Source organism: Piliocolobus tephrosceles, chromosome 13, assembly GCF_002776525.5.
Source record: "Piliocolobus tephrosceles isolate RC106 chromosome 13, ASM277652v3, whole genome shotgun sequence".
NCBI lineage: Eukaryota > Metazoa > Chordata > Mammalia > Primates > Cercopithecidae > Piliocolobus > Piliocolobus tephrosceles.
Window position 1 is genome coordinate 92,670,170 of NC_045446.1, and position 12,442 is coordinate 92,682,611.

The following is a 12,442-nucleotide window of genomic DNA, read 5'->3' on the forward strand; positions in this document are numbered from 1 at the left end:
TCCATATATATACATACATATATATACACACACACATACACATATATACACATATGTATGTATGTTTTGTATGATTTGTGTATACATATGATACCTATACATATTAGGCATGTTTTGTATTATTTGTACATACATATGATATGACAAGTATGATTTGTATATACATATGTATATGTATATATAGTATATGTATGTATATGTATGGAGATATTTATGTATGCATATATACATACATATGTATATATGTATATGTATATGGATGTGTATGTATGTACATGTATATACGTATACATCTGTATGTATGCACTTTTTCCATTCTGCTATCCCATCATCTTTAATGATACTAGAGAGGCCAATTCCCCAGAAACACCTCATACTCTTAACCCACCCCACAGAAAATAGTTACCACCAGATATCTCTCAGACACCAGTGTGTACCCTCACTAGTGTGGTCCTTATGGCTTCGATGAAAGCCAATGAAAGGCGTGTCCTCTGGGCCTTCCCAGGCAACAGAGTACGCTGGTGGGTTCTTCACTCTCATGTAATAGATTCATTTTAAGGTTCAAATCTCTCTGTGCCTTCTGCCTTCTTCCTCAGAATCATGCCACAGAAATTCTGGCATCTCCACCACATATACCATAGGACATCATTGTGTCCAAGATTTGAGAATCCATGTCAGCAGAGTATTAGACAAGCTCCTGGTTTCCTTTCTAGAAAATTGATTCCCAAGTCAAGAATGTTTGTATCTATGTCAATAAATTCTTCCCTCTCCAGCCTTACATCCCCCAACTTAATCCAATGCCTTTCAGATTTACTCCCATATGTGTTTCCTTGATTTTTGATGATACTTAATGCCCAGGTCCAATAAGTCTTTTGGTTAGTAGCCTATTTCCTACCATGACTAGGATCTGAGCTATGCTGAGACCTGATCTTAGTCATTAGCTGAAAATAATGAGCAGAGGGAAGAGCAGTTTGGGAGGAGGGCAAGCATTATCTTGTGAGGTTTTTGTCTCAAATGAGGTCTTTATCAATTCTCCATGCAAGCGTAGTTTCTGCTCCTCTGGCAAGAGGGAGGTACTACTTCTACCTTTGCAGAGCTTGCTTCTGCCTATGTAAAGCTACTTGCAAGACTCCTGTCTGCATAAACTTTCTTCCCAAATTAGTCATCATAAACTAGTGATTATCTTGACAAACTATATTATGCAGCATTAACCAAATACAAAATCTTATATTTTATATTATACTTAGCAAATAATATTATTAATGTAACATGATAATATTATATTAGCAAATAAAAGTTGTATGTATGTTTAGAGACAGAATCTCACTCTGTAGTAGATTATATTAGCAAATAAAAGTTGTATATATATTTAGAGACAGAATCTCACTCTGTAGACCAGGCTGGAGTGCAGTGGTGATATGGTTTGTCTCTGTGTCCCTATGCAAATCTTGTGCGGAATGGTAATTCCTCAGTGTTGGAGGAGGGACCTGGTGGGAGGTAACTGAATCATGGGAGTGGATTTCCCCTTTGCTGTTCTTGTGATAGTGAGTGAGTTCTCACAAGATCTGGTTGTTTGAAAGTGTGTAGCACTTCCCCCTGCTCTCTGTCTTCCTCTTGCTCCAGCCATGTAGGACATGCAGGCTTCTCTTTCACCTTCTGTCATGATTATGTTTCCTGAGGCCTCCCCAGCCATGCTCCCTGTACAGCGTGTGAAACCATGAGCCAATTAAACTTCTTTTCTTTATAAATTACCCAGTCTGAGGTAATTCTGTATAGCAATGTGAGAACGGACTAATAAAGTGGTGGGATTATGACTCCTCTGAGTAGCTGGGACTACAGGTGTGTACCACTATACCCAGCTATTTTCAAAATTTCTTTTGTAGAGGTGGAGTCTTACTATGTTGCCCAGGCTGGTCTTGAACTCTTAGGCTCAAGCAATCCTCCTGTCTCAGCCACCCAAAATGCTAGGATTATAGGTGTGAACCACCATGGCCAGCCTAAAATTTGATTTCCTACTTAAGCAAAGTCTGCTGAGGTTTGTGTAGCTATTTAAAGCAGTTATTTCCAGCAATTCAGCTTGTTCTGTCTTGTGGCAACTCTCTCATGATGTACTTCTACAACCACCACAGAAGGACAGAAGGAGTAGACTACTAGAGAAATTTCCACCAGCAATTAAATGTTCCAGTCTGAAAATGATATTTTTCACTTCTTCACTCAACCCACTGGTTAGAAGTAGTCAGATGCCCCACTGCCCACCACCCAACTCTAAAAGGAGTTGGACTGTGGGAAAATGGAACCCTCCTATATGTTCAGAAGAGAGAAAATGACATACACCTAGAATGCTCTACCATGATGTCACTGATTTTATCTAAAACTGCTTTTGGAATCTATACGTGGGGCAAGGGAAATGGATTCCCTTCCCTCACCCCAGTTTATATAGTATAAATTCCATGTGAATAGAGAATATTTGAGTTTTTTGTATATCCTAATTTCCCACATGAATTTTTTTTTATATTGTCTACTTCCCATTTCAAATTTGAAAAGCAGTCTCTGCAAGTGTGACTGTGTCATCAGAAAATAACTAATAAATATCATAGAAAGTATATAAAACAGTAGAAACAAGGTTGACTTTATTTCAAACATAAAACTCTTTATTTTGTGTAAGAAGAGTTATCCCTTGCCTATCCAGGGTGACACTAGTGACTGCACATGCGTTCTTGAGCTGCTTTTCCTCCAGTGAAGACTCATGTCTCCTGTCTCTTTCTGTCTTGAAAAGATATGTTTGTCACTGAAGCTGCTCTCTGGGATCAAGATCAGAGTTGTATACTCTGGAAAAGATCTTTGCAACTCTGGCCTATATGAATCCATAAGCCACGAACTTGACTTTTCGTACCCACCATTTGTGGAACTAAATTATATCAGTACAAACAGGGCAACATTCTAAATTGTAAAAAAATATGCAAAATGAGGTATAAATAAGATTATATTCTGTGTATCAGTGATTCTAGAGGTTAAAAATGACTGAAAATAGACAGTTCTTCAGGAAAACACCTCCTTTGGACTCACATAATGTATTTTCCATTGAGATTAGTAATGTTCAATTTTTTCTGCAGTTGAACCAGCTATTAGCTTTCTGGAGAGTCAAAATTCTCTTCGTTTTAGGATCAAATTTGTATTGCCTTGTTCCATGAAAGAAATAGAAAAATCCTAGAAACAAAACAAAAGAGACTTACTACATTATACAAGTAGTTTCTAGGTTTAACTTGAATTCTTGAGAAACCAATTCATTTGTGAGCGCAGATATTTTTGGCATTTGTTGTTCTAACTAACAATAATGATGCTATTGCTATGGCAATGAAATGGAGGAAATACATGCATATTTGCTTACCATCTTTCATGAAAACTGCATCAACTTTGTTGCCAATTCCAGGAAAGTCATGTGCTATCATTTTGGGATAACCTGGGTCCATAGATCGTTTATATTCATCATACCTGGTCAGAAAAGAGTTAAGAGTGTCAGACCTTTTGCTAAACATGTACACTCTCAAAATCATTACAGAAAATACACCATGAGGAATTTAACCAGAATATTTCATTTTATAGATCATTTGTGAAATGGGGAGTAGATGGGGTAAGGTGGAATGTTGGGTGAACTAAAAGGCCTTTAAGGCCCTTCTGAAATCCCACATCGAATTCTCCAGTAGGTTCTATGCTATGTCCTATTGAGGTAACATACTATGAAAGATAAGTAACTTTTGGCCAAAGTAGCTCTGTTAAGATGAATGCCCTCAATTCTACATCCTTTTAAAATTCATCCCCCTACATTCTCTGGATTCCCAGTACAGGCATTGTGTGATGACTATTGGTCAACAGACTAAATAGACAATAGATTGGCACCAGCCATTTGCAGAAAAGGATGCTGGCCAAGGCAGTTTGAGACTCACTTTGAAATGGGGTGTTCTAGAACTTTTTATGTAGAAAGAACTGAGGCCCTAACATTCTCTGCACTTAAACTTACCTCCAGTATTTATTAGCAACAAAGAAGTAGGTTTTTCCAGTGTTTTCCTCAGAAAGAGCAGCATCGATATGCTTCACAGTTCTAGGGAAGCCAAAGGAGCTATAGATGTCCTTGGGGTATCCACGTAGCACATTCTGTCCCTGAACAGCCCAGTACTTATTCCCTGCCAATCAAGAAACAGTGATGAAAACACTTGCCTAAGACTTCACTAGGCAGTAAGCTAATTTCTAGGTAAGTTCTTAGTTTCACATGCTAGTGCAGTGCCCTGGCTGCTGATTAGAATCATCTAGGGAGATTTTTGAAAATACTGATGCCAGGACCCTATCTCAGACCAATTAAATGTGTCTATCTTTTGAAGCTTCTTAGTTGATTCTAATCTGCAGCAAGTTTTGAGAATGACTCGTTTATGGGGTTGGGGGCTTCTTTCAAAAGTCAGATGTTCAAATGACTAAAGAGTTAGTTATGCCACCTTGGTGATAGAAACTTCATTTCCCTAGGTTTGCTCATGGACTGTGGAAGTTCAACCAATTTGTATAATAAAGGGCAGAGTGCTGTAGTGACTCACAACCTGTAAGGATTTGCAATCCTGGGATTCAAATCACTGCATTTGACTAGAAGACAGTTCCAAATACTTGAATTAATGCTGTGTCCAGTTTCCGTGTTTATACTCAGTAAGCCCCTCATCACATAAAGCTGGTCTCATATACTAAAGCCAAGATTTCTCTTATTGTACACACGTGCTATTTAGCCCTCATGAAAAAGGAATGTGAAACTTTCTGTCTCTAACATCCCCTTAATTTCATAATTTAAAGGCTAGAAATTCTGTTTCAAAGCGTTTGGCCCACCTGACCTGCATTTAATTATTTGCCTTGAGTATATGGCTGAGTCAAATGTCTTATTCATTGTACTATGCTAAACATGTGTTTGTAAAAATACTTGTGCATGACACAGTGTCTTCAAAGTCCAGGAGCTGATCACTGGATTGTGTTTCATTCTGACAGAATGAAAGAAGTTTCTCCCAATCAATTCACAGTATTCAGAACTTCTCATAATTTGATGTGCATATGAATTGCCCAGGAAACTTGTTAAAATTCAGATTCTATCAAAGAAGAACTGAAGCAGGACCCGAGATTCTGAATTTGTAACAGACTGTCAGGTGATGCCAATGCTGCTGGTCTGAGGACCACACTCTTACAGCAGGGTTGTGGCATCCCCTATCTTAACTGCCTACTGGGAGCCTCTCTCCTTCTCAAGAGGGTAGTTTGTATTGAAATAGAGTCTAGGAAATCATACAAACAAAATCTTTCCATTCCATCCTCTGTAGAATTGGCCCAAGTCTCGATTTTTACTTTGAGTATTCCCAGGAATATGGAGGGGGTTTTAAATACGTAGTTCATGCAGAAAACATTTTTGTAAATCTAGATTCATTAAAAAGGCCAGAACATTCTTTCTCCAGTCATTTGCCTTTTGTTTAAAATGACTCCAAAATGCACTATGCACTGTTTAGTTAAGTTGATGGACTTCCATTGATTTGGTTGGTGAGGCTGAGATTTTCAAAAGTCCCTGGAGAGAATGTAGCTAGTACCCTTATATCTCAGCCTCAAAGGGAATAAAAAATTGATTTATTAAAACAGTGAAAAATAATTAGAAGGATTACCTTTGAAAAACCGGACTTCATCTCTCTCGGCAAATTCGTAAGCAGCTTGAAGCCCATTTGGCAATTGTGGCCAGAAAACAGAAATGAAATTGAGCTCAACTTCCGGGTAGAAGGGATTTGTGCGCATGTAGAATCTGATTAGAAAAAAAGAAAGAAACGTTTCCATCTAATTTCTGGTAATCTCTGGCAGACATCCAGCTCCAGCTCCTTCTTGTTGCTGGCACTAGAGGTGTGCTGGTAAATGTTTAACATTCAGCTCCCCAAAGGAGGGTTGGTTTATAGCATTTGCTGATCTCACTAGGTTGAAATACTCCCATTACGATGAATTTCACGAGTCTCAGTGGAGCACCATTGTACAGCATACAAATAAAATAGGCATAAGTAACTTTAAGAACATAAACAAGTAGAAAAATGCAGTAAAATTATGACAAAGAGATGAGTTTTAATTATTTTTATTATCTTTTAATGTAATTTAATTTTGTTTATATAATTTAAGTTTTATCTATTTATTTTTTATTTATTTACTTTTTTGAGACAGAGTCTCACTCTGTCGCCCAGGCTGGAGTGCGGTGGTATAATCTTGGCTCACTGCAACCTCTGCCTCCCAGGTTCAAGGATCCTCCTGCCTCAGCCTCCTGAGTAGCTGGGATTACAGGTGCAGGCCAACACACCCAGCTAATTTTTGTACTTTTAGTAGAGACAGGGTTTCACCATGTTGGCCAGGCTGGTCTTGAACTCCTGACCTCAGATGATTCCCTCACCTCGGCCTCTCAAAGTGCTGCGATTACAAGTGTGATCCACTGCACCTGGCCTATAATTTAATTTTTAATAATGGCTATGGTTCACAGTTAACATGCAAAATTCTTCAAAATTTAACAGTCAGCTTTGGTGAGCCATTAGGGATCGGCTGTGCACATTACCAGCTGGACCATGACTCTAATATGCTATATTTAGTGATGACTTACAACACACCAGGCCCAGTCCTTACATCAGAGCTTATCACAAGGACACTACAAGAGAGTATTTGAGGATGAGAAATTGAGGTCAGGGAGGCTAAGGGAGGTGTCTAAGGCCACCCGGCTGGTAAGAGGCTAAGGTTGATTTTTAAACTGAGGTCTGGCAGCCACTCCCTTTGTTGTCCCTTGGTTAGTAGTACTTACACAAAGTGGATTATAGAGTTTATAGGGACTAGGGTAACAGCACAGCATGGACTGTCATGTGGGCTGACACAGAAGAGCTCCAGATTCCAGGCCACAGGGAAACTTATGGCTTTGGCTGTCAGAAACCTGACTTCTAGGTCCCATCCTGCCTCTGCCTGGCTGTGATATCTTAGGCAAATCAGTTACTATCTCTATCTCTAGCGTTTCATGTCTCCCCGACGTGGCAACATTTAAATGACCTCTGTGTCCTTTCAATTCTGGCAAATTCTCAAATTGGTCCCGTTCCATCTAGTACTATTTGGTTTGATAGATGTGTCCTGCTGTACTGAGAGGTTTCCTTTCAAACCATCTGTTTTCTTAACTTGTCCCAGCATTGAACCACACCCTGTATAGTTTACCTCCAGCCTTATCTTTTACACTTAAAAACTAAAGAGTGGGCAGAAAGAATTATGAGCCAGTGCCCGGAATTCTAGGAGAGATGCTACTACAGAGTAGTAAAACAGTGCCACAGCACTTGAAAGGCTGCAGAGAACCAGCCTTTCAGACCACCCTGAATTTCTATGTGTTGATCTTTCTGTGGACTACATCATTCACCAAATGCAGTGTGCAATAATACACCAAAAGAGTGTGTTATTTTGCCTGATCCTTTAGGAATCACTGTGGTACACACAGCAGGCCTCCTCCTTGCATGTGAGATGACCCCAACCTTTTTGAGTCCATATGCTGCAGAGGAAGTTCTGGGATTCTTCTCTGAAGAGGGAAGCTCCATGTTACCCCTATCTGTCCCAGGAGGGATTACATCAGTTCTTGGGGACTTTCCCAGCATTGGCTCTGTCCCATCTCTTCTTCTCTGGGCCTCCAGGGGGCAACAGAAACCCTTCAAGAAAACAGGCTTTGGGAGGGCCATTTTTCCAGGCTGGCACGGGAGATAATTAAAGGATGGCTATGCAACCCTTATCAGCGAGACATTGCTATGGAAAGGACCACTTTCTCCTAAGAAAGTCCTATGATACTTATCATCATAAAGCGTCGCATAATGAAAAGAGACCTGAAGTAGCGGACAGAAGACCAATAACTGCTCTGCTACCAATGAGCTCTATGCCCCCAAAAGATCTCTTTCCTTCTCTCTGACTTACTTTGCTGATCTGTAAAACAAGATCATACACACTGGTTTTCTAAATTAACTATATTTTCTGAGGATCAGATAACCTAATGTTTTCTACCTACATGTAGAAAAACAAAGTTGTTACAAGTACATTATGTTGTACAAATGCATGCAGTTGCTACCATATAATTATAGATGTAAATCAGTGTGAAATAAGTAACATGTGAAGCATAATCATTAATAACCATAGTAGTGAAAGTTGTGATTACTACAAATGCAGATCACAAAGAAGAACTGACATCTTACCTGTCTTTAAAGAACATTACTTCTCCCCGAATCGTAGTTATAGCATCAAAGGTTAGCTTACTGTCACACACTTTTGGGGTTTGTGGGCCGGTGGGCTGGACAGGATTTTGGGAACCTCCTAAGGAAAACAAAATACCTGCAGTTAGTTTTGCCTAGCGTTAGAAAACTACATAAACAATGAAGACAGCTTCTTCAAGGATATCGCTAATGACTGTTTTATTTGAAATAGATATAAAGACCACCAGGCCCTTGTCGGTAATGCTTTTCTCCATACTCACCATATATGGCTTGGATGCCATCAATGTCATCCTGAGATAGCTGAACATCACCACTGAAGGTGTAGCTGGGGTACATCAAAGCCCCGATATCAGTAGAATGAGAGAGTCCAAGAGAATGGCCGAGTTCATGAGCCGCAACACGATATAAATTGTACTCTAAAAAGGCCAATACATCCATTTGTAATTATTTGAAATGTATTCAGTTTTGAGGCATTTAACTAATAAATAATTTACAACTACAAGGAAGAATGCTCCCATTTTATCAGTGACTTTTTGAAATATATGTCTGTATATCTTTTTTCCAAAGGCAGAAGGCACGCATTTATTAACAATGAAGAGACAGGTTAAAATCTAAACTCTATGATTACACTGATACAATTAAAAGACAAATTCAGCTGACTGAAAGCCTACTATGGATTAGTCAATATTATCAATGATTAAATGACATGTATTATTTCGCAGAGAAGCAATAAAGCTCTATTAACTTTATATATTTTTCTTTTTCTTTTCTTTTCTTTTTTTTTTTTTTTGAGATGGATTCTTGCTCTGTCACCCAGGCTAGAGTGCAGTGGTGCAGTCTCGGCTCACTGCAACCTCTGCCTCCTGAGTTCAAGTGATTCTCCTGCCTCAGCCTCCTGAGTAGCTGAGATTACAGGCGTGTGCCACCATGCCTGTCGAATTTTTATATTTTTAGTAGAGATGGGGTTTTACCATATTGGTCAGACTGGTCTCGAACTCCTGACCTTGTGACCTTCCTGCCTCGGCTTCCCAAATCACTGGGATTACAGGCATGAGCCACTGCGCCCAGCCTAACATTTAATATATTTCTTATTTACAAAACTGATAAATGTTGACTGCTGGAAATTTTGGAAAATACAAAAAGCCTTCATTTTCTTTAATTTCCATGTAAGTTTATGACCACTGTTAAATGTTGCTGTTTTCTTCTAATTAAAAAGATTTAATGTTGATGCCCACAAGTAAAACATCAAAGTTTTCAACATTTTCTTAATAAAAATTTTAGAGTAGCCTAGCTGTCACTGCTAAGATGTTGTTAGCTAGCAGAAAAGACCTTTCACTTTTCTAAATATATCACTGATTTTCTGAGTGGTAATAGAAAAAGATATACTTCTACGAATGATTCTTTCAACTAAATCAACCAATATTACAATGAAACATGAAAGGGAGGGGGGAGAATTGAGAGAGGCAAATTTGATAGACTTACCTCTGAAATTGTTGGTCCACCTTTCATCTTCATCAAAATGAGCATCCCCCCCAATACCTGGGCCTGGTTGAAAAGCATGAGCAAGATTTCCTCCAGGACCATCAAAGGGAGAATTGTCCCGATGATCTGAAAGAAACAGAATTCAGTGAAGTTTCCTTGTGGTTCTTATGTAAGCTAAGCCAGAAGGGCAAGCATTAGCTTTGTTAAGAGGCCAATAGACTTCCATCAAATGTGATGCAGTTTCCCTCTTTGAGCCCATAAAATCAACATTCCTCTTAAACAAGCAATTCCAGTTGCACAGCTACGAGATTTAAGGGCAAGGTGAGGTTAAGGTTCGACAAGAACTTACCTCCCCTGACAAAAGATATCATTATGTCTGCTTGACCCTCAGAGACCTTGGTGAATGTCAGAGGTGTGACATTACTCCAGAGTTGAAAGGCTTTCTCAATGGCACGGTCCACATCTGCTCTTGGCAAATCTGGCGTGTAATTTTCAATCCTTAGAATGAAACAAGATAGAGACACATTGGACATGACATCTTACCACTATTGTGGGAAATAGCTCTCTCACTCTGGCCCTCCATCTGCCTACCTGTAGGTCAGATGTGTTTGCTCCCAGCGAGGGTTCCCCTCCGTGAGGACAAACTGAGCCACATCAGGCACTCCACACCTAGGCTGCTTCATCACCTTCAGGGTTTCAGCATCTGGTTTCCCAGTCACTTTCAGCCCAAAGAATTCCTGCATTTGCTTCAATTTTTCAACCACTGGGCCACTGTTTCTCTGCTTTTGAACTTGTCTTCCATCATTCTTCAGGTTGTAGTATTTTTCCAGGTATTTCTGACAAAAGAAAATTGTCGAAACACTGCATGGAAAATCTTTCTCATTATTCTAAAAATTGATGGCATTAAGTTTTAGCCAGAACAGAGAACTGCTTTTAAAGCTTATGTTTAGATTTTGCAATTGCTTTTATCCTTATTTTTGGTGAAAAATGAAATTTCAGAGTAAAAATGTTCCTACTATTAATTACTGTGAAGTAAGAACTTCATAGTAAAGCAATCTTTATAGAGCAAGATTTGCATACTGTTACAAGTCTACAATTTGTGGAGAGAGGTTTGGATGCTGTTCCTTTAGTTCACTCTCACCTCCAACTGGAAAAGGAGAGCCTATGCATGGCTAGATACGTTTTTGTGGGAGGGTGCTGTTTCTAGCAAAAAAAAAAAAAAAAAAAAAAAATCTCTTTATAGGAAATCCATCCTTAAAAAACTCTATTATATTACTGCAGAAAAATACAAACTAAAGATTTGCATTATTGTCAGATGCAATGCAGCATTTACCTGGACTAAGTCCACATCTTGCTCTTGTGTTTCTAGAGTCGCTGGGAAGCCGTGAGACACCACACCCCAGAACAGCAGCAGCAGCAGCAGTGGAGGAAAGCTGTGCATACTGGCCCTTGTCTTCTTTCTCAGCCCAAGGTAAGTGATGACTTCTCAGCTTCCTGCTGCTTCAACATCTCAGCTAGGAAGCTCCCTCTGTATATATAGAGTCCTTGCTTTCTAGAAAGCCAGAGGCTATGTGACTCATGTTTTGCAACATCCTCTTGATTAGCTGTGAATAGACTAAGCAATCATTAGAAATGGTGACTCCTAGCAGATTGCTTGGAATCACCTGGTGTTGCAATGTCATGATTAAATTCAAACAAGATGTGTGTGAAGGAGACACACTCTGCCATGTAAACAGTGGTTTCCTCCAATTCATTTCTATCCGATTTGAGAAAGGCTCTTGTTATATACACAGGTCAAAGAGTACTCCATGACCTTTTTGAAAAAGAGTTAATTCTGATGGTCATAAAGTGCTACAGGTTTCCCCACACACCTTGCTCCCAGGGCAGAGGGTGGAATTACTAACACGGCGCACCTTATGGCTGTTCATCACCTGTGCTGACTGAAGTTCAGCTCCTCCAGCACTCACTTTATGGTGGCTCTTTGGGGTTCTCTGAGGTTCCCTTCTCCCTTTGTTAAGCTGCCTGGTACCCTATTGCGATAGCACCACGGCTTCCCTTACTCTTTACTCAGAGCCAGACATGGTGGCTCAAGCCTATAATCTCAGAATTTTGGAAGGCCAAGGCAGGGGAATCGTTTGAGCCGAGGAGTTCAAGATCAGCCTGGGCAACATGGTGAAACCCCACCACTATAAAAAACAAACAAACAAACAAACATTTTTTAAAGTTGGCCAAGCATAGAGGCATGCACCTGGAGTCCCAGCCACTGAAGAGGCTGAGTCCCAGCCACTGAAGAGGCTGACTTGGGCCTGGGAGGTTGAGGCTGCAGTAAACTGTGATCGTGCCACTGCACTCCAGTCTAGGCAACAGAGAGAAACCCCGTCTAAAATAAAATTTGAAAAAATTTACTCAGGCCTAGGATTTAAGAGCCTTACCTGAGAAGACCCCTCATCTACAGGCGGAGTCTGAGATAGCTTGCCACCCTCTGTAGGCCTTGCCCATCATCATCATGGGCCAAATAGGATCCTTCTCTGAAACCTGCCTGAATGTGCCAGATGATGAAAAGGCTGCAAAGAGACTGAGCATGACTCTGGGGTCTTATTTTTAATCATACATGTTTCCCCTAATACGAATGTATCTTTGCTCCTTGATGCTAGGCAGCATTTATTTATTCTTTCATGTATGTTTTCATTCATATA

General features: G+C 39.8%; 1 protein-coding gene across 2 annotated transcripts; it reads right to left on the minus strand.

The window, feature by feature from the left end:
- Nucleotides 1–2,596: 2,596 nt before the first annotated feature.
- Nucleotides 2,597–11,255, minus strand: MMP1 (matrix metallopeptidase 1). Of its 2 annotated transcripts, none has more exons than XM_023208128.3 (10): nt 11,194–11,255; nt 10,338–10,541; nt 10,096–10,244; nt 9,747–9,872; nt 8,525–8,680; nt 8,247–8,364; nt 5,676–5,809; nt 4,019–4,181; nt 3,389–3,492; nt 2,597–3,207 (listed from the first exon to the last, which is right to left on the minus strand). In XM_023208128.3, the coding sequence occupies exons 2-10, from the start codon at nt 10,487–10,489 to the stop codon at nt 3,098–3,100; spliced, it is 1,212 nt and encodes a 403-aa protein (XP_023063896.1). In that variant the 5' UTR covers nt 10,490–10,541; nt 11,194–11,255; the 3' UTR covers nt 2,597–3,097. The 2 variants fall into 2 exon arrangements, with proteins under 2 accessions (XP_023063896.1, XP_023063895.1); XM_023208127.3 differs by having other exon boundaries at nt 10,338–10,582; nt 11,080–11,255.
- Between the last annotated feature and the right edge of the window lie 1,187 nt (nt 11,256–12,442).